A 26678-nucleotide genomic window follows, 5' to 3' on the forward strand; every position below is an offset into this window, starting at 1 on the left:
ACCGCACACCAACGCGTCCGTCCACAAGTCCGTCGGTCGGTGGCCTGCCGCGATCAGATCGGCATCGGCTGAGCTCTCTCGGCCCGGCACGTCCCCACCTCCGTGCCGAAACGGGCGGATGCTCGGTGAAATATCTTGCCTGGCGGCCGGGGGCCAACGGTCAAGTTTTTGCAGGAACGGGAGGCCTCGTGGGCGTGGTCGAAGAGCACGAGCATCGGTGGTGGGTGGCATGGCCGCGATACGGCGGAGTATTCTACGCTGACAGCTAATGCGTGTGGGGCCGCTCGCAACTGTCACGCCAGCTGTGACCACCAGCCTGGTCTCGCACGCCCATGCGCGCATGACCGTTTGCCGCCGATCCTCTGGATCCGTCCCTCCGTGCGACCCCTCCTGGGGCACATCATGCCTAACTTCTATGCGTGTCCTGGAGCACGAGCCAAGAGCCATCACAAATTCCTGCAGCATTTTCTTTCTTTTTTTGAATCAACCTTGTTCTTAATAAGCTATAAGCTACAGGAAGGCTCTAGGAATATACTCCAAAAGTTTCCTTGGCGCGGGCGGCTCGTGCCGTCGGGGAGACGCGCCGCGAACGGCGGGCGGCGACGGGCGCGCTCAAACGCGCCACGCGTGGACGGTCAGCAGAGAGGATCCCAACGGCCACCCGCGCAACGGCAAAGGCGACGCCATGCCATGCCAGGCTGCCCGCCTGACCGGCCGCCGCCCGCCACCAAACGCGGAACCCAACAAATGGCCAGCGAGCCGTGCGCCCCCCTCGCCCGGTCGCCCCACAACCGCCTCACGCAACCTAGCCGCGCCCGGCGGCCCGAGCCCTCCGCCCCTGCACCCTGGACTCCTCTATAAAACCATCGCCCCCGGGCACCGTCCTCCCCCACCTCATCGATCGAGCCAGCCATCCTGCCAGCCGCCTCTCCTCGACCTCCAACTGCCTGCGCGCGCCTCTCTACTCTCCTAGGGAGATCTCGCGCGGCCCAGTAAAGACCCGTCCACCCAACTCGTCGTCGTCGCAGATGGCCGGCCTCAGGATGAAGTTCGTCGCCGCCGCCGCCATGGCCGCCGCGCTCGTCGCGTCCGCCGCCGCCGCCACCGAGGCCCCCGCCCCGGCGCCCGCCTCCGACGCCGCGGCCGCGGTGCCCCTCGCCGCGGCGTCCCTCGCCGCCGCCGCCTTCGGCTACCTCTTCTGCTAGATCCGTCCGTCGTCCGGGGCGCCGCGGCGCTCCCTCGTCGGCCGGGCCTGCTGATATGATGATTCGTTTGGGCGTGAGTCGAGTCCGTGTGAGGGGAATGTCGGTGGGCGTGTGTATGTACGAGTTCGGCGGCGGTGGGGGTGGTGTGCGACGGTGGTTGCGTGCGTCGACGCGCCATTCTCTGTTGCGTCGATCATGTACTCACTCCGTTTCTGGTTATTGATGAGATCATTTATTTGATTCTTTCCATCTTATTACATACCTGAGAATCGCATACTCGGTCTGATGTGTCTTGCTCTGCAAACTTGCGAATTTGGATGTGCAAACTCTGGAGTGACTCGAACGCATCTGTCCCAGCAGTTCTCTACCCGTTACAAAGCAAACGATTCGTATCTAGAAAAAGAAATACAGTTCATATTCTTTTCGCCTCCGCAGGGTTCTCACCTAAAATTAAGGGGCGCAGTTCGGAGGCGCAATTGAAAACCTCAGAAAGAAATTTGACAAACTAACCGTTGTCTGAATTCTGAAACAGAACGACCGGGTAACGACACATGATGATCAACCAATTCAGAATTGAAAGGCTTTACTTTTCTTTCCTCGCGAAAAGAATGCTGTGGCACGGAGTCCCTGCGGGAGTTCGTTTGGGAATGCCGGGTTTGCTAATTAGTTTGGCGAGGGATCCGAAGGTTGAAATGATTGAAGCATGTTGGTGTTGCCACTTGACAGCCGCGAGCCATGTGCTGCTCGTTAAGCACTGGTCCACAGATGAGTTGTCTTGGTAGGGGCAGCCCTACCCGCTGTGTCACGGCTGGCTGGCATGCTCCAAGCTGGAAATGGTGCGCCGTCGCCATCGCTGCAGTATCATCCGAGCTCGTCGATCCGAACCGTGCTTGGCTGCTTGCGTTAGGTTTTTTTTTACCGGTGTGGCATGCGCTTTATGGAATTGCAACGAGAGTGCTTCATTTTGACTGTGCTCGTGAATGTGGATGCTGGTCGATGGCTTCTCGTTCCCAACGGCCGAACTGGCCCACTGGAAATGTCTCGGGCCAGTTTGTTGGGCCGCTGTCATCCTTAGTTTGCCGGTGGGCTATGGGCTTACTTACACTCGCGCTCACAGTTTAATCAAGCGAGAGGGATAATAATGGAGGAAAGTCACGGGTATTGTTAGAGGAATGTCTCTTTTTTTTGGTTTAAGTATCTCGTTGATTGATTATCGAACAGCTTCTGGTGGAAGCTCCAATTAAAAAAAGATGAAGTTGAAGAATTTTTCTCGCGGCATTTCGATTCGACATCTGCAATGTAGCAAGCTAGACTCAACAAGGCGACGTACTGCACGTACATACTGGCAAGGAGCAAATGGCCATGGCAACTCACAAGCCAAGCACAGTCGCCTCGCATCACATGAACTCGCTCAGCATGGCGAGCACCTGCGCCATCGTGGGCCTCTCCTCCGGCGCCTCGGCGGTGCACAGCATGCCGATCTTCACCATCCCCATCGTCTCCTCCCCCTCGCCGCCTTCCTCGCCGTCCGCGGCCTTGTGGTCCGTCACCACCTCCAGGAGCACCATCCCGAAGCTGTATACGTCCGACTCCTGCGTCGCCCTCGCGCTCGCGCCCGCGCCCGGCGCCAGCTCCGGCGCCGCGTACCCGTGCCACCCGCCGCTCGACGCTGGCGCCGACGACGTCGTGGCCGCCGCCCGGCCCAGGAACAGGTCCGGCGGGCACCGGGCGGCCTGCGGGAGGATGGCCTGCTGGATGTTGGTGGCGTAGCGCATGAGCCCGCACTCGGACACGCACGCGCCGCCGCGCTCGTCCAGGAGGATGTTGGACGGCTTCACGTTCGCGTGCACCAGCCCCGGGCGCGCCGGGAACGTGTGGATGTAGTTCAGGCCCTGCGCCGCGCCGAACAGGATGCTCTTCCTCGCCGCCCAGGCCAGGCTTCTCGCGCCTCCACCTGCAACAAGAACAAATAGAACGTCAAAGAACACTCTCTTTCTCGCATCGACTGCAAATTGGCAATGCATTTGGATTTTTCCCCTCATTTCGGCACGACGCACCATTGGCTTGCAGAAGGGACTGGAGGCTCCCGTTGGGGAGGAAGTCGTAGACGAGCAGCCGCTCGCCGTTGGAGTTGCAGTACCCCCTGAGGCTGACGACGTGCCGGTGTCGGAGCCGGCCGACGAGCCGCATGTGTCGGTCGAACGCCTTGCTGCGGCCGGCGGGGAACTGCAGAGCGCTCAGGCGCTTGACGGCCACCACGATGCCGTCCTCGAGCACCGCCTTGTACGTGCTCCCGGACACGCCCTTGCCGAGCACCTCGGCGGACGCCTTGAGGAGGCTCTCCAGCCGCAGCTCCTCGCCGCCCTCGAAGCAGACCAGCCCGCCGCTCTTCTGGCACTTGTCGTCACTTCCGTTCCTCTTGTCCTCCTCCTCGAGGCACAACGCCGCATCCGAAGCATCCTTCGCGGACCGGAGCTTCCTCCTCATGTAGACGAACATGGCAACAGAGACGGCTAGCGAGACCGTGATGAGCACCCCGTTGCCAATGCCGGTGGCCATGAGCGCAGTCAAGCTACGCTTACTGAAACCTCCATTGCTGGAAGAGACACCACCACTAGGAGACTGAGCAGCAATACTAGTGGTAGCATTCGAGGAACTATCTGATCCTAACGCATTGTAAGCACGAGCGCATCTTGGCAGAGGCGTGCCGCATAGCGCGAGATTGTCACCGAAAGCCGAGCTCGGGAACCTGGACAGGTCGCCGGAGATCTCACCGGCGAGCCTGTTCCCCGACACGTTGAAGCTCCTGAGCATCGGAGCGCGCAGCGCCTCCAGGCCTCCCCGGAAGCCATTGTGCTCCGCTCTGAGCGTGACCAGAGCATCCAGCGAGATGTTGAGGCTCCCGGTGAGCTGGTTGCGGGAGATGAGCAGGTGACGCAGCCACGGGCTCGCCGTGGCGTTGTCCAGCTGGGGGAGGGCGCCGGACAGGGAGTTGTTCCTGACGGCGAGCGCCCTGATCTGGCCGAGCCGCAGGAGCGGCGCCACGGCGCCGGCCAGCGATGCGCCGTCGAGGAAGACCCCCACCACCCTGCCCCGGTAGCACCTGATCCCGAACCACGCGCCGGAGCACGGGTTGGGGCCGACCCAGGTCGCCAGGGCCGTGGCGTTCGGGTTGTACGCCTTGAAGGAGAGCAGCGCGGGGAGGTCCTGGTGGCCGCCATTGACAAGCTCTCCGGTCACAAAGCTTATCGACAGGTGGATAAAGACGGCGGCGAGGAGCAGGAACGAGCAATGGCGGAGACGAGACATCTTGGCAGCTGCAAAAAGATTTTCGCCTGCGTTTGACCGAGAAATCTCCGGGTTTTATAGCACGGGGTGACGATTCGCGCGGGGGAGTAGAAAATTTTGAATGGCGCACGAGTAGGAAGCGTAGGACGAGGACGAGCAGAGGGGTCCAAAGAGGAAGAAAGCTGGGTAGCAGTGCCGTGTCCTGTCTCGTGCTCCCATGCGTGTCAATGGTCGTGGAGAGGTGGAGGTGGAAAACGGCGCGGCACCATGGGCGACAGGAGGAGAGGTCCAAGCAGACGAGGCGAGGAGGGAGCTGATGAGGCCCTTTTCCCTGCCTTGGGCAGAAGGAACTTGGACGCACTTGGTGGGCTGCACGTAGTCGTGATGGTCGCCGGGCTCGCTCCGCTTTACGGAAACGGACGAAAGGAAGCGAGAGGGCTCGGGGTTCCATGGCGCGTGGAGGAGTATCGGGTTCACGAGACTACGAGAGTACCGAGGGGGGCGTTGGCGTCTGGTGGCAGTAGGGAGCAGACAAGATTCCAGCTCCATTTTGCTCTTTGCAGCACTAGTTTGTCACAGACTCACAGTGAACCGGAGTACCGAACTGGGTTCAGGTGTCGGGGCATTTTTTGTTGGATTCGTTCGTGCTGTGGGCCGGTGTGCATCTATAAGCCAGGTAGGCCTTGCCACATGAATTGATGCAGCCCATTAACCTAGCCCAATCAATCTCTCTGTAGGGGCGTCGGCCTCAGCTCGCGCCTCTTCGAATCGCCGCCGGCGCCGCTCCATACCCAACCCTCGGCGCTTCGGAACCGGCTCCCTGAATTCTGCCGCGGCTGCCGAAGAGTTCGTGCAGTTACTATGAATTACTATATAAGCAAGCCACACCCACACGGGTTGCACGGCAAGCCATTCTCCCCAACTGAGCTCGCGCGCGCCGCACACAAGATCGATCATCGAAGGCGCGCGCGCTCGAGGGATCGACCAGCCGGCATGCCGCGGTGGATGATGGTGCTGCTGGAGGAGTTGGCCAGGCTGCAGGTGAAGGCCGAGCTCGTCACGCTAAATGTGGTGGACCAGGAAGGCCGCGTCGTCAAGCACAGGATGAGGGCGACGGACGAGCTCCAGGCCGTGATGGACAGGTACTACGCGGAGGCGCCCGAGGTCGGCTACGGCACCGGCACCTTCCTGGTGGATGGCGCCGCCCACCTGCGCGGCGGCAAGACGCCGGCGGACCTCAAGCTGGAGGACGGCGCCCAGATCGACTTCTTCCCGTACGCGGACGGTGGCGGCCAGCGGGAGTCCGACGATGCCTGATCGACGCACGTCCGCGAACGCAGTGAGCTCGTTGGCGCAGTATTATTCGGTGCCGTTGATGATATATGAACTCAGAGTCGACTAATGGTGGTGATTGAGCACAAAAATTTAAGGCATCTTGCTTTTCGTTTGATCAATTGGCTCTTCAAGCTAGTACTAGCTCTTGTTAGCGCCACTACAGCGGTGAAGAGACGCCTTTCAACAATAGAAATTTTGGAAACAATTTTCTCGTATTGGAACGATATCTCTTAACCAAAATTCGTTCTCTATATGTGTGATAACAAATTACGAGTTTGGATTAGATTTAGAAGGCGTGGCATCCTCGCCGCCTGTGTGTGGATCGATGTGCGAGCCAGAGAACGAGAGAAATAACCGAAAGACGCACGACATTCATTTTGTGGTCTGCTGAGCTCGTGGGCTGCTGACTTGGCTAAGGGTGGTTTCTGTTGTACACTATGGTCTGTGAGAAAACTAAAACCGTTTGGTGAAACAGCTGTGATTTTTTAAAAATACTTAGAAGCGGAGAGCGGACCCCACGTATCATTCACACTCCATCCAACTCAACTCTCTACCTCTCTCACTGACGAGCAGGACTCCACATGTCATTCACAGTCCACACAACTCAACTCTTTCCCTCTCACTGACAAGTGGGCCCCCCACATCAGCACCATCTTCTTTCTCCCGCTGCGTCCAGGGAAGGGAGCACGGGACGCCCAGCTCCCGCGGTGGCTCGGCGCGCGGCGGAGATCGCCCTCAGGGCACCCAGCTCCCGTGGCGGCGAGGCGCGCAGTGGAGCTCGCCCCCATGGCGGAGCTCACCCCCGGGACGGCGCGGAGCTTGCCCCACGGCGGAGCTCGCCCTCGGGGTTGCGGGACGGCGCCGGCGTTGGGCGAGCCACGGCGGCTCTCCAGCGGCCAGCGGGCTCGCGCGCGGCGGAGCTCACCCTCGGGGGCGCGGGGCCTATCCGACGGGGAGAGGAGGGGATCGAGGGGGGGAAGAAAAAAAAAGAAACGAAGGCGTACGTTAATAAGTAACGGTAGGTGGATAATTTTGAGCAGAAGTTATCCTTCACAGCTAAGAAAAGTAGAAGAGGAGGTGCTGTGAAGATTTAACATAAAAAATGGTGCTTTTGACTGTAGTTTTTGAGGTCAGCCAACTCTTTTGATTGGTTTTTTTAGCTTTTGGGGGTAAAAATCAGAACCAAACCAAACCAAATAGACCCTAAAACTGGATCCATGGGCTGCGCTTGAGGCTCCTGGCGAAGTGGAAAGCAAAGACCTTTCTTTGGAATGCTTCCATGCTCAGGAAGTTGCCATAAAATATTATCATTTACTAGAAGTATTTTATACTAGTACTTTAAAAAAGTATGCGACATATATACTTGTAAATGCCGAAAAATGCAGCAATCCTGAGGATCGGTTGTTAAGATAGAGGCCTCTGATGTGAACCAACCCAAGCTTTGTGCTAATATAAATAGGAAAGAAACCCTAGCGGCCTGGCCGGACTCTAGTGATCTTTTACGGCAACCTTTCCTTTTGACTCCAAGATCGCGCTTCTCGAGTATAAGGCGCCGGCAGATCGGTCAGCCCTGCATGTCGCCGCCGCCGGAGGACAGGAGGCCACAGGGGGTCGTCAAGCCAGAGACGGATCGCTTGATTACTCTCAAGGTCCTGGACCAGGAAGGCTGCAGGGCCTTCCACACCATGAGGATGTCCGACAAGCTCCAGGGCGTCATGGATGCCGTGCCTGATGGATTGACCCGCTGATCGATGGCTCCGCGGCGCGTGTATGTCGTCGTGACAGTCGATATGTACGTAATCATTGTAATGTCATTTAATTATCCTTCGCTAGAGTCACAATTAGTCTTGAGTTCTTTAGATAATGGAAAAAATTATTCGGCTTCATCCCGATCAGACCAATATTATTATACGCAGTAGCCAGAAGCAACCACACCACTTCACGCAAATCGTTTAAAGTATAGATTATGTTTATTGAAAGCCAATCCATAAACTAAAATTTCATCCATGGGAAGAGAAGAAACAATTAGTCTTGAGTATAGCTCCAATTATTACGACGGTTACGTGCATCATGGTGTATCATCTACTGGTATTTATTTTTTACTATATACGTAGTACATGTTAGGTGTATCCAATATATTCTCCTAAAACTTTACGTATCTCCTCTACATTCACCTCCTTTCTTCTCTTTCCCTTTCTTCTACCTTCTGCTCCTCTACCTCTTGCTCCAATGAACTTTCTAGGTTGTACCACAAATCTAAACAAAACAAGACCTAAATTATTGCTTTGACTAACTATTATAATCTAATAATATGCCCACAAAATTTAGACTACTTCTATTCTAAAATATAACAACTTTTAGGCTTGGTAAATCCCAAACCTTTGACCAATAATTTCTTTAATCATATAACAACCATCCAAACAAACGTGTGTCTCTAGTACGAGTTTGTGCAACGAAGCTCGGCCCCATGCGACAGACAAACCTGAACCCATTATGATGCCTTCCCATGAAAGCACTCTCAATTATATGTGTGGGTGGGTGCGGGTTGCGTGGGTGCCCACGCAGGGGGCATCTTCCCCTTCTTCCTCCTCTCTTCTTTTATTTTTTCTTCTTCTTCCTCCTTCTTTTTTTTCTTCTCATCTTCATCCATGCATGGCCAAAATATGTTGGTAGAACTTATGAGGGAGGGGGTTTCATGTGGTGCCTAGGGTAGGAGGGGCTCCAGCCTCCTGCCTCCATGTTGGATCCGTCGCCGCTTGGTGGGTTAGAATATGACGTCCGAGAAAATCAAAGATAAGATTGTGATGTGTGCATGGATGGAGGACTGAGCGGAGGAAATCAGATCTGGTATGTTGATGGTTTCAAGCCAGCTGGGATAGTTCTCGTGGACAGTTCGAGATGGTCCCAAGATGATATTGTGGAGCGTGCGGCCAGATAAGTTAGCTCGTGGAAAATTCAAGACTACATGCAAGGATGGTCTTGATTGTCAGCACTACATGCAAGACTGACTTAACATTAGTCCTTAATAAGTCCTCATAGGTATTCCTTTTGGAATAGGGAGCGTTTATTTCCACAAAATTACAAAATACTTCCTCCATCCCAAAATAAATGTTGTTTAAGGATTTAATTTTTTTAAATATTTAGAACTCAAATTTTATCTCACAAAAAGTGTTCTTTTAGCTTGTAATGAGATCCATCTAATTAAAGCAATACCAGGTACCAAGAAAATATTGTATAGGAAAACACATAGAGCCAATCAAATATTTATTAGATGTTACTTTTCTAGTTCCAATATATATGCATTCATTAAGAATCCAGAAAACTAAATAAATTTTACGGTTTTCAATCACAATTGCTAGAAATAATTAGGGTGACAATATTATTCATTTCTTAGGACGAGTAATTTGTTTGAAATTTTCTAAAACAACAATTTTTTTTAGATGGAGGGAGTATTGTATAAATAGCAGGAGTTGATGTGATAAGCATCTACTGAATCCTTTCCAAATTATATTTGAACAAACTGTCCATCGGTTTCCAGCCATTTAGCTGTCAGGGCTACATGCAAGGACAGTCTTAATTGTTTGCTCAAATCGGTAACGTAAAACTAGTCGTCAAATAATTTCACGCCAATCATTTTTTTGCTGAAAAAATTGCAAGATACTTTATTAGTTAATTTGACAATTGACACACATTCAATTTCTGAATTTTTATTCGTTGGCAACATGCGCCGAGGCCAGCTGCTATTTAAATGCCCCCCGTCTCCTCAAGTCATCAGTGTCCCCGATCCACAGCAAAAACTACTTGCATCTGCCCTAGAATTAAAACTACCGGCATCGCACAAACATGCCAATCATGGGAAGCCCAACCATGAGAACCGGCCTCCTATTTGCCATTGTTGTCGTAGGCTCGTAGCCATTTACATTGTTGCAACGCCCACCATGGCAATTCCTGGTGGTGAATGGTCCCCTGTACCGGACGTTGACACTCCAGATATCCAAGAGCTGGGCAGGTGGGCAGTGATGGAGCATGTTAAGAAAGCCAACTGTGATAGTTCGTATATTTGTAATGCTAGTCATATATTTTGTTAGTGTGAAGTATGTGTTTATTAATGTAAAGCTTGTGTGTTTTATGTGAAGCTTTTGAAAATTTAAAAGTGCAAGTAAAAAGGGTATTTTTGTAATTACAGAAAAACCTAGGGTTGTTTTTGTAAAATGTATTTGGATTAGGGTAATTTCAAAAAAAGTGAAAGGTGGATTTGTACACATGTTTTTCTTATTTTATTCTTGTAAAAAAATATATATATTTATCCAAAAGTTTCATTTGAAATGTGTGTGTTGAAGTGCGTAAAAATTTTGGGTAAAGTGGTGGAAATAAGGGTATTTATATAATTTTATAAAAGTACAAGTCCTTTTATGCAAGTATTTTATTTACAAAAGTAACTTTCAAAATTACTCAGGACTAATGTGTAAAAGGTGCAAGTTATTATGATATGTCTATCCAATCATTATGACGAGTCTATCCCGTCATCATGACGTGTCATAAATGCTTGCATTTAGATCCTGAATTTTATAAAGTTTCATTCTTTAGAACAAAAGCAATTCAAATCCGACTTTTGTTCAAAAATTCACGTACAAAAATATAAGTTTTGAGTTTTTGAACTTGAGCCCTAAAGCAATGTTGTAGAGTTTGAAAAACTCTCCAACTTTCATTTTGGGCATTTCTTCATTAGGGTTTTAAATCAATGGAAAATTTTGCTTTACAAACAGGTCCCTGCAGTTCTCTGATTTTACGCATAAGCCTTTGGGAAAGTTCATCTGTCCTTCTTCTCTCCTCTTCCTTATCCTGCCGTCTCCTTCCTTTTTCTTTCCCCACAGGCAACAGCTCCATCCAAATCTTCTTTCCTTCCTCTTTCCCTTTGCTCAGCTCCAAGCAGGCGCAGGCCGGGCGGCTCGGGCGAGCACCTGGGCGGCAGGCCGGTGGGCGTAGGGCGTGGCCCTGGCGATGGCGCTAACGCGGGAGCCGGAGGCGAGCCGGCGCGGGTAGCTGCGGCAGCAGGCGCGCGGCGAGCGGCTCCGTGCGGGCGGCTGGCGCTGGGGCAGGCGCGCGGCGCAGTGCAGAGCGGGGCACGAGCGCAGGTGAGCGGAGGCGCGTGCAGCGCGGGCGAGCAGAGGCGTGGCTCGGCTCGGGCGCGGAGGCAGGCCAGGCGCGCGGGACGCGCGCGAGCGTGGCAGGTGCATAGGCGAGCAGCCGGAGCGAGCAGTGGCGCGCGGAGTGGAACAGGCGCGCGCGCGCAGGGTGGAGTGGAGCGCCGACGGCTCCAGGCGGCACGCGCGAGCGGGCAAGCGCAGGACTGGAGCGGTTCGCGGGCGGTGCAGGAGCGGAACGTGAGCGGCGCCGAGCGGGTGGTGCGAGCGTGCGCGCGGTGGAGCGCGGGAGTTGGCGGTGTGGGCAGGTGTTGGGCGGCCGGAGCAGAGCGGGCCCATGGGCACGAGCAGGCAGTGCTGGAGTGCGACGTGCCAAGCAACGGCACGTGCAGGAGGAGTTGCAGTGGAAAGCTGTTGCGCAAGATGCGGGAACGCGATGGCCGTATCGAGGACGCAGCTCAGGTGTTCGATGAAATGCCGATGCGCGCGGTGCTGAAGAACGCGAGGGTCCTGCTGCTGGGCGAGGCGTCAAGGGTGCAGGACACCGTCAGGTGGATGTTGCGACGGTGTGCAGAGCAACGGTGCGCAGGTGCGGTGCGACAAGGCCGAGGCGAACGCGGGTCCAGCAGATGAGGAGGAAGAGGAGTAGCGAGGAGCGGACGTGCGTACGACAAAAGCACACGCAAGGGAGTAGAGGAGCAGCAGAGGCGGAGGAGCGGTTATGGCGAAGCGAGCCGGAAGGAGAAGCGGTGAAGCGAAGGCGGCGGTTATAGCGTGGCGAATTCGGAAGGAACAGCTGCGCAGCGGCAAGGCGGTTGAGGCAGGAACAATGCGGCGCGGGTTCAACGCGCAGCGCAAGACCGGCGGCGGTGGTAGACCGGTCTTGATGGCGTCACAGCAGATGGAGAGGGCGGCGAAGTTACAGGACCCAAAGGTCCGAGCAGAACTGAACCGGCACGCTCGCGAGTGCAGGCGGAAGCGTTTTACCGGTGGCCGGCTCGGCTCGTTTCCGCAGGCATGCGTGCGGGCAAGGCAACATGCTACGCGCGAGCAGGTTGAGGGCCAAGGATGCAGGAGCAAAAGAAGGCTTAGCTCGTGAGCAGATGGACCCTGGAGGTTCGCGGAGGAGTTGGCCTAGCGAACTAATCCGGCTCTGTCGTCTCGTCCCAGGGGTCCACGACGTCCAGCAGTTCCTACCCTCGTTGATCGCTCAACCAACCGCCATCACCGCCGGGATTACTCCTTTGGCCATCTTACACCCACGGCAACCCTTCCCGGCAAACTTCTTCGTCATCCACGGAACCTTGTTACCATCGAGCACTTCTCACCGCCGATCCTTTTTGTCGCGGGAATTCACTTTCCGTTTGTTCTTCTCCACAACCAAGGTTTGCCCTGACCTACTGAATCTTCTTAATGCCGGCAATCCCTTTGCCGGAATATCATCGCTATCTTCCTATTCTCTATTTTCCCCGACCAGGGACTTAATTGCTTTGATTTAAAAAGTTCTAGGGTGTTTTCTGTAAGATTTTCATAGTCTTCTTTATTTCAAATCCGTGAACTTCTACATTTCATAGAATTTCGTAAGAAGTTCATAAACATGCAAAATCAGTTTTGTTTGAATACTTAGGTCAAAGTTTACAAGTTTTATGTTGTGCTCTTGAATTGAAAGTCTTGATTTGTGATCTAGGTTAAATATTAGGCAGTGTGTGCTTTATTTGTATTTTATGTGATATGCATGTGCTGTAGCTGAAAAGTAACCATAAGACATATATCTCAAGTAGAGATATGTGATATCTAGTCAATCCTTTCACCCGAATATTCATATCCCTGCCATCAAGACATTGTTCTCGTCTTGATTGCAATCTCCTTAAGGCCCTTCTCGTATAAAGATCTTTGTTAGTCCGTGTGTATCTGCTGCTTAGCCACCACATCTCGGCAGTTGTGCTTCAGTATCGGCTATCAGCTCAGCCGCTAAGCATCTGTTTCCTTTGAGTTTAGGATATTTCTGTGTAACAGCTATCAGCCGATGCATTTCTTTTGGTATGCTTCTACCATCGGCTGGTTAGCTGATACGGTTGATATCTTTCTAATATCGGCTGCTGCCGATACAATTCTTTTGTTCTGTCCTACATCGGCTGCACATAGTCGATGTATCAGAGATGCACACACGATCTTAAGATTCTTCCTATCGGCCGATCCAAGCCGATTCTAGTTGTTTTCTATATCAGTCAAATATAGCCGATCAATCCTTAGTCTTCCTGTCCTTATCCACATACTTCTATCAGCCGATTTATCGACTGAGAGATCAGCTATATACCTATCGGTCACCTACCCTCAATCACACTCCCATCGGCTGTACGTCACTCAATTGTTGTGCTGACGTAATCAAGCTGATACAACCACACCTAGTTACCTAGAATAACACTTAAGCACATCTCAATTAAGATACAACTGTTTTAGTTATCACCCCTCTGTTAAAATAGTCGATGCTTTCATCGATCAATTAGAAACCCGATACATCTTTCAATCAGCTACCCAGACCAAAGTACATAACCCTAGATCGGTAAGATAGCACAGTAGACACGCCTCTATTAAACACGGCCTAAACACATCAATCAGCTAAACCCTTGTTGTTCCCATCGGCTCTGTTGTAACCTTCAACAAGTAGCCGATTCTAATTAGTTGTCCACCTAAAGCTCTATCTAAGTTTAATTTCAGATCTTTTTGGTTGTTACGTGAATAGTGTGTTATATGAGTACTAGATTGCAACTGTATTGTGAAGTAAGATAGTTTTATGTGCACACTTTGAATGTAATGTTGCATTGCATGTAGATACGACTATTTCCGCAACGGTACCTACAAGATCTCCCTGGAGTCTGCGGAGGATATTCCTGAAGACCAAATGAACGTCACCAAGAAATATCGCAAGCCCCGAACCAAAGTTCGAAAGATCTTAACTTTACTGACTTCAGCCCCACCAATAAAGGCAAGCCCCGGTGCATAATCCAGTATTTTAAATTACTACATTATGCAATCTTATATTTATATATTATATCTTGCATTAAGTCTAGGAGATGAAATGAAACCTTAGATGCATGAACCCTAGGAACCAATGTATTGCACCTGAGTTCATATCGAATAAATGCTCTGCTAATAGGACCGGTAGAAGTCGGTTGATTTCCTGTCACTCGCGCGATATAGGAGTTGTAATGTTTACATTTCTGCAATCACTATAAGGATGACGGACGGAAAGAATGTAAGGTATCATGGTTGAGGTGATACCCCGTCTGTGTTATTGAAATTGATAAGGTCGCGGTGTGTGCCGATCGGGGTTAAGTGTTTGAAAGTACTAACCACATGCCGTGAGTTTTGGGTAAGCGGCAAGCCTAGTAGCCAATCGGCCCGAAGAGTGGACATACCTCCCACCACTCGTATTTGCTTCTTCTGGTTACTTAAGTTCGACGTGTGGGAATACGTGTTGCAAGGGCAACCAGGAATACGGGTTTTGTAGTCGCGCTACAGACGTATGTCCTGCACTTTGGAAGTGCGTATGGTCCTGCAGTCGCTTGTGGTGGGCCTGTCCACGAGTCGGAATGAAAGGCAAACGGTTGCTTCGGAACGACCCTTTGGTGTTCCAAGCATGTGAGTTATGTTTACCTTGCAAGGTTGAATTCGATTCAGAATCGTCCGCTTCTCACGAAGATTGAGACTGCTTGATCCCTTTGTCACATAGAGTAACAAGAGCAATTATATGGTTATCAAAGATGATGCTTGACCAAAGATTCTACCATGCTTGGATAGCTATAGGTGCTTATCTAGGATGGATAATCATATAGAACTTGAAAGCTAAAATTAAAAATTAAGAACCTACTCTTTGTTGCTTTTCAGCTAAAAATAAACCCAGAACCATTGAAAGCCTTCATGAGTCTAGTTACGGGCTAAAGTATACCCAATCCCGGGTAAGTCTTTTGCTGAGTATTAGTATACTCAGCCTTGCTAGTTTTATGTTTTTCAGGTAAAGTCTTTGAGGACCCTACTCTTCCCCTGGTCTTGGCCCGGAGCTCTTCCAGACGGTTGGCCCTTGGAATAGGATCCGTCTCCGGCCAACACTGATGATAACGAGTAATGTCGTGCCCGGACTTAGCATGACATCCGTCGCGACGACGCGTTGTGAATCGTCACGTGTATTTTCCGCTGCTAAAAACCACAACTTTAACAGTTTGTAATAATTTCTCTAAGTTTGAAATTTCGTACCTCTTTTGGAAACTCTTGTAATGTAATTCTCTATGATGTAAAATATGATGGTGATTGTATCTCTGGACTCACCTTCGTGTGAGGTAACCTTATTTGATTCTGTGTATCGGTGGTTTATCGGGACGTTACCCGACAGGCCAAGGGATTATACCGTTTGAAGCACGTTGGAGCCCTTAGGAATGGACTCACGTACTTGAGCCGGTATAATTTAGATTGGTTCTGCCGCACCAATGATGGGATCAGATTCAACAGAGTGGTGAGCGCCGCAAATAAGGTCAACAACTTCGATCTCATCATCGAGGCATGGAACAGCAATGGCAAGGATGCCAAGTACGAGGCGGAGGTGTACGTAATGGATTTAGGGGCCAAACGTGCTCTCTTGTCTTTTCAACCGGCTAACTGAGTGATAAACACAATGGTCATGGTCGCATGCAATTATTTTTTTTCCGATAAAGATTTTTCCTGTTTTCCTGTAACAATCATCCAAGGTGCTTTTCTACGCGTGTCACGAGGACAACTCTGATGATCATATACTTCCTCTGTTTTTATTTTTTATTTACGTGTCATATTAGATTTGTTCTAAGTTAAACTTGGCAAAGAAGCGTGGGTCTCTAGTACAGTAACATCTTAAATGAAAGTATGTTGCACGTAGAATGTGTCTTGTTGCGTGGATGTGTTATGTACGCAATCAAGTCATTTATCATTTATTTCCTAAATGCCAAACATAGTTACCGAAATTAGAGGCAATCAAGGGGTGCGCGTGGGGCGCATCCGACCGCACGTGGGGGGAGTTTTATGGCCGGTGGTGGGAATTTGATGAAAAAAGTTTGACGCTGTTTTTGAGTCCTCGTCTATACTTTGGTACTCCTTTAGCCCTGACAAACGGGTCCTCCAAAGAAGAATGGTAAGCCTAATCTAGGTTACAAAAGTTTTCAATTATTTTTTCGTTATAGATTAAATTGATATAAATATTTCATTTGGAATAGAGCAGCCATTTTAAGCAAATCGATCCTGATAATTATGTCAATCAATTTCTTCTATATTTTGCAAGGTACTATATAAATATATAACAGGAGCTGATTTGGTATGCATCCAATCAATCCCTTCCAAACTGTATTTGACCTGCTGGCATTGCGCCCGGGCCAAGCGCTCTATGTAAATGCCCACGAAATTAATCACATTAAATTCTAATAAGTACAGACCCAATTAATCCCATTTAATAGATATTAGTACTTTTAAAGTAGTATTTCTTTTATAATAAGTAGTACCTCCAAGCAAATCAATCCTAAAAAATTATATCAATTGGTTTCTACTAATTTACAATGTACTATATACAGCAGGAGCTGATTTGTTAGGCATCCAATCAATCCTTTCCAAATTGTATTTGGATAGCAGCCCATCGACTTTCAGTCTTTCACCACTTTGCTGGTAATGCGCCCATGCCACATGCTCCACAGAAAAACCATTTGCATCTCACAAATTTGCAATCTAGCAAGGAAGCACCGCAAGCCTAGCCATGAGAACCTTCCTCCTATCCGTCGTTGCCATCGTAGCTATCGCTACACCCACCGTGGCAATCCTTTGGTATCCGATAGACATCAACGATCCATACGTCCAAGAGATCGGCAAGCGGGCGGTGACGGAGCACGTGAAGCAGACGAATGATACGATCACGTTCAACAGAGTGTTGAGCGGCGAGAAGCAGGAACGGATAGGCTTGTACTCTCGTCTCATCATCGGTGCGTCGAGCAATGATGGCAGGGAGGGCAAGTACGAGGCGGTGGCACACCAGACGGATTGGGGAGAGAAACAATCTCTCCTGTCCTTCAAGCCAGCTAACTGATAACCAACTGTCATGGTCGTGTTGACGCGATCATCCTAAATAACGATGTCAAGGTGCATTTTTATGTATGTGACGAGCCAACTTTGAATATCTTTTTTACGGCCATTCACAATTGTCTCCACAAGCAGCTTGAGTCTCGAGGGGTGTCTCTCTCCTAGAAGTTGATCACCGGAGACCGCAAAATTATCAGTTGCCATAATATTACTCTCACACTGAACCACGGACGTTGCTCTAGAAACAATCCTAGACACTGTCGGCAGGCTCCGAACCATTGTCTACAAATACTCGACTGAAACCAGTAATTGAGAACCTAACAGTGAGCATAGTCGTCACTGGCAAGCATGCAAGTTAACTAACTAGAGCTAGATGTGCAGGAAATTCTTGATGGACTCTTCGAACTCCTTGACGACGGCCTTCCAGCCGGCATGGGTCGGGTTGATGTCGTCCCAGTAGAAGAACTTGCTGGGCTTGGAGCCCAGGTTGTACTGCGGCTCGCCGTCCTCCGTCTGCCCGCAGTACCCGCCCTGGTCGAAGCTATCGCAGCACGGCTCCAGCTTGTACTTGAACTGCTTCGACCGCGACGACGGGCCTGCGTGGCGGTTGAAGGCGGCTTTCAGGTCGAGGTTGAAGACGTCCTTGTTCTGGAACACCTTCTCCTCAAGGTACGAGTTGTGGATGCTTGTGACCTTCTGGCTGTCACACTTGGCATCGTAGACGCCGTCCTTGGACTTGGACAGCCCCGGCGTGCAGCCGAGCGGGGGCAGCGTGGTCACCACCACCTTCTCCACGCCCAGGTCCATCAGCTGCTCCACGGCGTCGGCGATCTTGTCCGTCACGTCCTGGGCCATGGCCTTCACGTCGGTGTTGGTCATGTCGTGGAAGCGCTCGTAGTCGCGTCTGCCGGAGAAGGCGATGAGCGCGACGGAGTCCGTGAGGTCGTCGTCGATGATGCCGTGCCTGACCATCCTCTTGAACTTTTCGACCTGCCTGCCGAGCTTCGGAGCCTCCCCCGTCCCCTCGACCACGCCGGCGCCGCCGACGGCGAAGTTCATGCCAGACGGGTCGACCCCGTCCTGCTCCCTCTTCCTTTCCGCCGGAGGTGACTCATCCAGCCCCAGAATCCTTGCTGCGTGCGTGCACAAACACCCGTACCGTGCATATGAATCCTTAATAATGCTGAAAGCCCCAGAGATTTAATTTGTAGAGTAACTGATCTTCTGAGGTTATTAATTACGTACCGACGAAATCAGGGAGGACCAAGCCGTTGGAGAAGCGGCCGCTTGGAGTGGCGCCGTGATCCTTGTCGTTGCTGCCGTACGGGTAGTACCACGCGCGCGTCGTCTTGGTCAAGTCTGCTGCCGGGTAGTTGCCGGTGTCGGCGTACTCGTCGCCGAACACGAACAGCTTGTACTGCCGCTCGGAGTCGCTGTCGCCATGGCGCCGGGACTCCGCATGACCAGCTGCTAACAACAACGCTCGCGGATCGACGTCAAAGCTCCGAGAACAAGTAAAACAGATTGTGAAACCAAGCGAGCGAACAATAACAATAACATACCGTTCAGCAGGAGTAGGAGGGCGCAGACGGCGGCGAGAAGAAGCTTCATGTGGGGCACGCGGCGGCGCCCGAGGAGCGGGCTTGTGATAAGCCGCTTGGCTGATTGCTTCGATCTCGATCGAAAGCGAGTTGCGATTGCTGCTTTCGTGGTGCCAGACGACGACGTGCGTTGCAATTTATACTGGAGAAACATGGAGATCGGTGGGAAGGAGTTCCGAGTCGTGCTCGGAGGCGCGCGCTGTTGGCATTGTCCGATGGCAACAGCACTTGCCCCCAGTCCAGCTCGTTTACAATCCAGTCCGGTACCCTGCCGGACAGCAGGAGCTACCAATTGCAGAGACCGGTCATGAGTCATGACAATGGCAAGGTGTTTAGATGCATGCCGGCATGCGTATGCGTCTTCCCAAGCTCACATAAACCGGAAAACTATCTTCAACAGTGTACTGGTGTTATATCCAATCAGCAAGAGTTCTGGAGCTTTGCCTATGCGTATGCGAGGTCAGGTCAATGTGCATATTATGCACGAAATGCATGCAAGTCTGATGATCATACACCAACCATCTCAAAGTGAAGTCCCATATATCATATAAGAAATCACAAGGACAAGCATCTTGGTGGATCCAAATCCTCTCTTTAAAAACGTCTCATGCCTTCCTTGTTAATACAATGATGCACAGTTCTCCTACGTATTCGAGAAGAAAAACATCTCCTGCCAAAGTAGAATTAGGGCATTGTTGTTGTTTTTTTATTGGGGCCAGCTTGCTGTCCCCCAAGCCGTTTACAAAGTCGGAGCATTTTTGAACTCAAACAAGTTTGTCTCCAAGCCCAACCCAAGCTCACGTGCTATGACATTACACGTTCTATGACATCAAGCAATAGAAACTCGAGAAAAAGAGGATTCCCTTCTCTCCCCCTCAAGCACAAAAGGGGATTCCCCAAGCCGTTTCCTCACCAATACTGTACGAAAGTCCGAATCTTAAAGCGCTGATGGACGGCAGGCAACCCACCCAGGCCCAGATCCTTCTCGCCTCGGCGAGTTTTTTTTAAAAAAGGGTTTAAAAAAAATTAAAATTCCAAAAAGGGGTGCCGGTTGAGAAAAATTTGAAAAATGGGTGCCTCCCGCCCGATCAACGGGCGGGAGGTGTGGGGCCGGGGACATCCCGCCCAACCAGCGGGCGGGACCCTCAAAAAAAATTTTCCAGGCCCCCCGAGGGCCCCTTCGCGAATAAGAAACTTTTCTTATTCGCGAACGGGTCCCTGAGGGAGCATCCCGCCCGGCCAGTGGGCGGGAGGCATCCCGCCCGACCAGAGGGCGGGAGGCATCCCGCCCGGCCAGTGGGCGGGATGTTTAGTGCCTTTTTTTTTATTTTCCTTTGGAATTTATGATTTACATTTTATTTTCCTTTGGAATTTATGATTTACAATCTATTTGAAATTGAGACTGTTTTCAAATGCAATATTGATTCGCCATATTCTTTTGTGTACATATAAAATTTTAATTCAATTTTACGAAGAAGATTGCTCTATCTAAAATTCGTATGAAGATGGTTAAACGATAACGTTTTGCAACGTAGAATCCGAATATTACGACAGTACGATAGATCAACCGATTAAAAAGAAAATAGTATCATACAAAAACAGTTTAAATATAAAAAGTTCACCAAATCAAGAGTATCTACTCCGCATGTCCCGGACCTCGCGCTCTCTTGGGCCTCCCGCCCCTAGTCCTAGGCCGTCGGCGTATGTGGTCCTCCGAGTACCCTAAAAAATATATCTAAAAACCACTGCAATTTTAAAAACTATTCAAAATATAACTACCCTAAGAAATATTTCTAAAAGCTATTCAAAATACCGAAACCTATTCAAAATACCGAAACCTATTCGAAATATAACTACCCTAAAAAATATATCTAAAAACTACTGCAATTATAAAAACTATTTAAAATATAACTAGCCTAAGAAATATATCTACCAACTATTAAAATACTCAAAACTATTTAAAATAGAACTATCCTAACAAATATTTCTAAAAACTATTGAAAATACTGAATTCTACGTATAACTACCCTAACAAATATTCGTAAAAATAATTAATAATTATACGATTATAATACCTCCAAACCGACGTGTGGACAGGGCTTCGCCGCTTCGTCTCCTCTCTTCCTCTCCTCTCCTCCTTTTCTTTTTTCTGATTTTTGATGAATTTTATGAGAATTAGGGGGTGGGTGGGGGCTTAAATAGTGGGGGGGGGGGGACATCCCGCCCGTTGGGAGGGCGGGACGTGGGCCTCCCGCCCGTTGGGGGGGCGGGACGTGGGCCTCCCGCCCGTTGGGGGGCGGGATGCCCCCAACGGGCGGGAGGCCCACGTCCCGCCCTCCCAACGGGCGGGAGGCCCCTCGGAGGACATCCCGCCCGTTGGGAGGGCGGGATGTCGCCTGACTTTTCGCAAAAAGGCCCCTGCGAAGAGGATTTCCTCCCCCCGCCGACCCCCCGCCCGTTGGATGGGCGGGATGCTTCATCCCGCCCTTTCATTGGGCGGGAGGTACCCATTTTTCGAAATTTCCCAAACCGGCACCCTTTTTTTGAATTTAAATTTTTTTTTAACCCTTTTTTAAAAAAAATTCCGCCTCGGCGGGCTGGGGACGATAAAGTTGGCCCAAAATGAACGCGGCTGGGCCTGGGCTGCGCATCACAAAACCCTTTTATCTTTTTTTTTTGGCAACGAGCAAAAACCCCTCGCCACTTAGGCACGCATGATGATGATTACTACTCCTATATGTTTGATGATTGCTTGTTGATCAATTGATCTGCAGACCAGACGCAAGGAAAGCCAAGCCCTCTCCGCCGCGGCGGCGCCACCGCAATGTGGTTCTCCTCCTCCCGCCGCGAACCCGGCTCCGCCGAGCCTTCCGATGATGCCCCGTCGCCCCCCTCCCAACGCCGCTCCTCGCAACCCCACGGCTACTCCCTGCGTATCTCATCCTCCGACCCCAACCCCCACCCCCAGAGCTCCCGTAACCGAGCCCTAGCCTCCGCCATCGCAGCCGCCGCCACCTCGGCCTCCTCCGCTTGCGACCTCGGCGGAGGATGTGGGGCATCCGGAGGAGGCGGCCTCCTGTCGTGGATCTTCTCCGCGCGTGCGGCGCGCGCTGACGAGGGGAAGCCGGCGGGGGCCGACTGGGACGCGCACGGGCTCCCGGTCACCCACACGCCGGTTCCGCTCTCCAGGCTCGACGGGAGGAAGAGGTACAAGGTCTCCGAGCTCGACTTCCTCGACCGCCGCGCCCGGGACCGCTCCAGCACCGCGGGGAAGGACCCCTTTTTCGACGACGTGGCCGCGCTGCGCCCCGGCGGCGTGTACACTCGGTCGCAGCTGCTCGGTTGGCTCGAGGCGATGACCTCCTCCGGCTTGTTCGAGCAGCTCAGCCTTCAGGGGAAGCCCAACCCGGACGGCACGCTCGCGCTCACCGTCTCCTACGCCGAGACCATCTGGCCTGGAGCCGCTGAACGGCTCAAGTGCGTCAACGTGGGGCTCATGGCGCCGCCCGATGCTGGCCCTGACGAGGACATGACGGAAAGGGAGAAGATGGACTACAACCGGAGGCAGGACCGTGACTACCAGCAGCGAGTCCGCAGCGCCAAGCGGTGCATTCTGCCGGAGTCGGTGCGCGAGGAGGTGCTGGGGATGGTGAAGAAGCAGGGGAAGTTGACCGCCGGGGTGCTGCAGAAGATCAGGGGGCGCATCGAGAAGTGGTACCACGACGAGGGCTTTGTCTGCGCCCTGGTGCAGCACTTCGGGAACCTTGACACTGAAGAGATTGTGTGCGAGGTGGTAGAGGGAGACATCACCAGGGTGGAGTACCAGTTCCATGATAAGCTTGAAAATATTGTTGAGGGGAACACTCACATCGCCGTCATTGACCGGGAGCTTCCTCAGCAGGTATAGTATATAAGCAATTTGTTGTTTAATTAACATCACAATGAACATGTTTCACTAGAGATGGTTATGGATGATTTGTTGTTTAATGCATCATGAGTTGATTGGTTTGACGTATTCTATTACGATTCTCCAAAACATTTACTCTATCCCGCTATGGCTTCTCGCAACCACGTAATTTAACTTCCGCCTTTCTTACAATTGCAGCTTCGACCTGGCCATATCTATAGCACTGGGGCAGGGAAACAAGCTCTGAAGCGTATCAATTCACTCGCTTTATTCTCCAGTATAGAAGTGAATCCTCGCCCTGATGAGACACAAGAAGGGGGTATAGTGGTTGAAATTAAACTCAAGGAACATGAACAAAAGTCGGCTGAAGTAACTACAGAGTGGAGCATTGTGCCTGGGCATCAAGGGCGACCGACTCTTGTAATACACCACTAATTTATAACCTTTTTTGTCTCTCTGCAGAATCTCTACTTAGAATGATAGACGACATCATAAATATGTTAACTGACAACCATTATAAATCAATGTTATACAATCCATCTTATGGAAACTTTCTTTTTAGGCATCAATTCAACCTGGAGGCACTGTGTCATTTGAACATCGCAACATCTCTGGTTTAAACAGATCTCTTACCAGTTATGTTAAATCCAGCAACCTGCTCAATCCTCAGGTGAGTTGGTACTGAGTTCCAATGTTTTCAAGTCGCCTAGTCGGTCCTAGTCGCCTAAGGACCGACCAGTCGATTAGTCGCGATTAGTCGTCGACCAGGTCGAACTAGTCGAGCTAGTCGGCTGTTAGTCGTCCATAGTATATAGTAATAGTATATACTATATAGTATATAGTAGAGCAGAGCAGAGCTACTGGTGGATCTGAGACGAGAGCAAAGCAGAGCTGCTGCTGGATCTGAGACGAGAGCAGAGCAGAGCAGAGGAGACCAGCGGCTGCTACTGCTTCCGCCGGAGAGGAGACCGGCTGCTGCTTCCTCCTCTGGAGAGGAGACCGGCTGCTGCTGCTTCCACGGGAGAGGAGAGAGGAGGGGGCGGCTGCTGCTGCAGTGCTGCTGCTTCCATCGGAGAGGAGAGAGGAGGGGACGGCTGCTGCTGGCTTCCACAGGAGAGGAGAGGAGACCGGCGGGAGAGGAGCGGAGGGAGAGGAGAGGAGAGAGGAGGGAGACTGGGAGAGGAGAGGAGAGGAGAGGAGAGAGGAGAGGAGGGAGAGGAGAGGAGCTGCTGCTTGGCGCCGCTCGCGTTTTGGCGGCCTGAAAACAGCCTGTTTTGGCGCCTCCCGCGCCTCTGTTTTGGCGCCTCCCGCGCTGCAGCTCTCTGGTCTGGTCGCCTACAGCACTAATCGGCCGACTAATCGCGATTAGTCGACGACTAATCGGACGACCAGAAAGCTGGTCGACCAAATCGGGTCGATAGCCCTGGTCGGTCACTCTTCAGCGACCTGGACGACTAATCGCGATTAATCGCGATTAGTCGGACAACTTGAAAACACTGCTGAGTTCTATTAAAAATAGAAGTTTTGATGCAATGTTGCTTTGGTGTATAATTACATCTACATTCGCTGCGATCTCCTTGTACTAAATTAGCTGAATTTTTACTTGTAACCATCTTAACCTACGCTTCCATTTGCAACTTGCATGTGTGGTTCAAGTCATATGTCAAATAACATTATTCTTGTTATCGATGAAGTTTGAAACTCAGTTGAGTGTCTTCTGCATTGAAATGTGAAGCATTGCAGTTGCCATTCCGCTGCAATTTGAAATAAGAAAATAAAGTTATACCCTTGATTCATGATAAAATGTACTGGTATGGTTTACAAGGCATATTTACATTCTTGCATAGTTAGGAACCATCAGTCTGTCTCATTTTAACTGATCCATTCTATTTGTATTTACGGCATGTTTCTTTTGGGGGTATCAGGATGATCTCTCATTCAAGCTTGAGTATGCCCATCCTTATTTGGATGGTGTGGAGGATAGTAGTAGAAACCGCACATTCAAAGCTAGCTGCTTCAATGTCAGGAAATTAAGTCCTGTCTTTGTTGCTGGCCCCAACATGGATGAAGCTCCACCTGTATGGGTTGATAGAGTTGGATTTAAAGCAACTATAACAGAGGTTTGCACAGATTGATATTACCTTCAGCATATTTTGATTTTCATAAATAGCTACTCCCAAGATATATTTGTAACATGAGGAAACCGCATTTTGGAAAAAAAAATTTCAGAGCTTCACAAGGCAGAGCAAATTTACTTATGGCCTTGTGGTGGAAGAAATTAAAACGCGCGGTCAAGATAACTACATAAGCACACATGGTTCTCGAGTATTGCCTAGTGGTGCCTTGAGCATGGATGGACCTCCCACAACCTTCAGTGGTACCGGTGTAGATCGAATGGCGTTTCTACAAGCTAATATAACTCGAGACAATACTGAGTTTGTTAACGGTGCAACTATTGGTGACAGATATATATTCCAGGTGGGCTGGTTTGTTCCCACTGAAACTTCAATTATTACTATGTGTATAAAACCAAAACCAAATAAGACTTAATACTGCACTGTGTGAAAACGACAAGGCCAGACTCTTTACATAATTGATGTTTCTGTTTTCATTTGAGGCTGCTGCACAATGCGTAATACTGAATGTGTACACACATTTTAGCAAATGTTATCATTATAATTAATTGTTTTAGAATCGAGGTTTTTTTGGGATAGAAAGAAATATGCTTTTCTTGTTTATGTTATAATTGTTTTGCAGTTATATTTAAAATATTTGGCTAGTTCTTGTTTAACAGCATCATGTGTTCCTCCATGGTAAAGTAAATCCTCTTATAATTTTATTGTGGGCTGCAGCTGGACCAAGGTGTCGGCATTGGAAGCAAAAATCCATTCTTCAACCGTCATCAGCTTTCAGTGACAAAGTTTATTAATTTGAATAAGAAGGATAATGGTGCTGGCAAGCCACCACCAGCTGTTTTAGCCATTCATGGTCGCTACGCAGGCTGTGTAGGAGACCTGCCGAGCTATGATGCATTTGCAATCGGAGGACCTCATTCTGTTAGGGGCTATGGTATGGGGGAACTGGGTGCTTCCAGAAATCTTCTTGAGGTGAGCATCAAACTACCAATCCACTGGTGAATTTGGCATTTCTGAATCATGACGCATCATTGTTATCGCTGTTTGTGTCTTAGCCATGGAGTTTTGCTTTTTCTTCGGATTTGTTTTGAATCTTATATCCATGCAGGTTGCCACTGAGTTGCGCGTCCCCATCACTATGAAGAATAGACAGACGCAGGTGTATGCATTTGCCGAGCATGGCACTGACCTTGGGAGCTCCAAGGACGTGAAGGGCAACCCTACAGAGTTCTTCCGCCGCGCAGGCCACGGGTCCTCCTATGGCCTTGGTGTCAAGCTTGGCACGGTAAGGGCGGAGTACGCTGTAGATCACAATGCTGGTACGGGAGCCTTCTTCCTGAGATTTGGCGAAAGATTCTGAAGGCCGTGTCTCTCCCCAGCTTGACGTTCAGAAAGCCCCTCTGTAAATTTCACTGGCAACTTTTTACAACAAAATTAACTCGTGAAGATATAAGGTTACTGGATCATGTAGCACCAAGGCTTGCGTTATGAATAGTTGATGGATTCAACTGGGAGTAAGGAGTTTTATTTTGATGAAAGGATGGCATTGTACTTGCTTCCGCTGTGGAACTAATAGTGATGGTAGTCTCAGGGTTAACATTTTGGTTTCTATGCAGTCAGTTAACCGAAGAATATGGAGCCAGAGATGTCTGTAAGGTTCAGAAGTCTTTGCTCGGAGCTAGCAAGAATTATTTCTCTGTGGCTTCTCACTTTGTTCTTTCATTTTCTGTGGGCGAAAGGAAATGGTTTTGTTATATAAATGAAGCATGTGCTCGCTCAGATTCTACGTGATGACAGATATTGATTTTGTTGAATCCATCCATCATCAGCTCAGAAGTTCGCTCAGAAGTCAAAAAATAATTCAGAACATGGCCTTGCATGCACTTTTCTGTTATTTCAGAAAAAAAATTGTACTTTCCCGTAGGCTGGCCCTTCTATATTTTACGCGAAGAAAGTCAGCCCAGCCTATGCGC

General features: G+C 50.4%; 4 protein-coding genes across 4 annotated transcripts; 1 reads left to right on the forward strand and 3 right to left on the reverse strand.

The window, feature by feature from the left end:
* Positions 1-406: 406 nt before the first annotated feature.
* LOC112881292 (protein argonaute 2-like) lies at positions 407-1581 on the reverse strand. The gene is made up of 3 exons (XM_025945966.1): positions 1279-1581; positions 948-1238; positions 407-424 (listed from the first exon to the last, which is right to left on the reverse strand). The coding sequence occupies exons 1-3, from the start codon at positions 1381-1383 to the stop codon at positions 407-409; spliced, it is 414 nt and encodes a 137-aa protein (XP_025801751.1). The 5' UTR covers positions 1384-1581.
* Positions 1582-2461: 880 nt separating this feature from the next.
* Positions 2462-4696, reverse strand: LOC112883032 (probable leucine-rich repeat receptor-like protein kinase At1g68400). The gene is made up of 2 exons (XM_025948252.1): positions 3263-4696; positions 2462-3159 (listed from the first exon to the last, which is right to left on the reverse strand). The coding sequence occupies exons 1-2, from the start codon at positions 4512-4514 to the stop codon at positions 2603-2605; spliced, it is 1809 nt and encodes a 602-aa protein (XP_025804037.1). The 5' UTR covers positions 4515-4696; the 3' UTR covers positions 2462-2602.
* A 12735-nt stretch (positions 4697-17431) lies between these two features.
* On the reverse strand, positions 17432-18673 carry LOC112881293 (GDSL esterase/lipase At5g03600-like). Its single transcript, XM_025945967.1, has 3 exons — positions 18625-18673; positions 18308-18529; positions 17432-18195 (listed from the first exon to the last, which is right to left on the reverse strand). Exons 1-3 carry the CDS (start codon positions 18671-18673, stop codon positions 17432-17434), a joined length of 1035 nt encoding a protein of 344 aa, XP_025801752.1.
* Positions 18674-21460: 2787 nt separating this feature from the next.
* Positions 21461-26443, forward strand: LOC112879806 (protein TOC75, chloroplastic-like). Its single transcript, XM_025944214.1, has 7 exons — positions 21461-22564; positions 22769-22990; positions 23133-23240; positions 24496-24690; positions 24800-25048; positions 25423-25677; positions 25814-26443. Exons 1-7 carry the CDS (start codon positions 21488-21490, stop codon positions 26063-26065), a joined length of 2358 nt encoding a protein of 785 aa, XP_025799999.1. The 5' UTR covers positions 21461-21487; the 3' UTR covers positions 26066-26443.
* Positions 26444-26678: the final 235 nt, after the last annotated feature.

The sequence above is a fragment of the Panicum hallii genome, chromosome 2 (genome assembly GCF_002211085.1).
Source record: "Panicum hallii strain FIL2 chromosome 2, PHallii_v3.1, whole genome shotgun sequence".
NCBI lineage: Eukaryota > Viridiplantae > Streptophyta > Magnoliopsida > Poales > Poaceae > Panicum > Panicum hallii.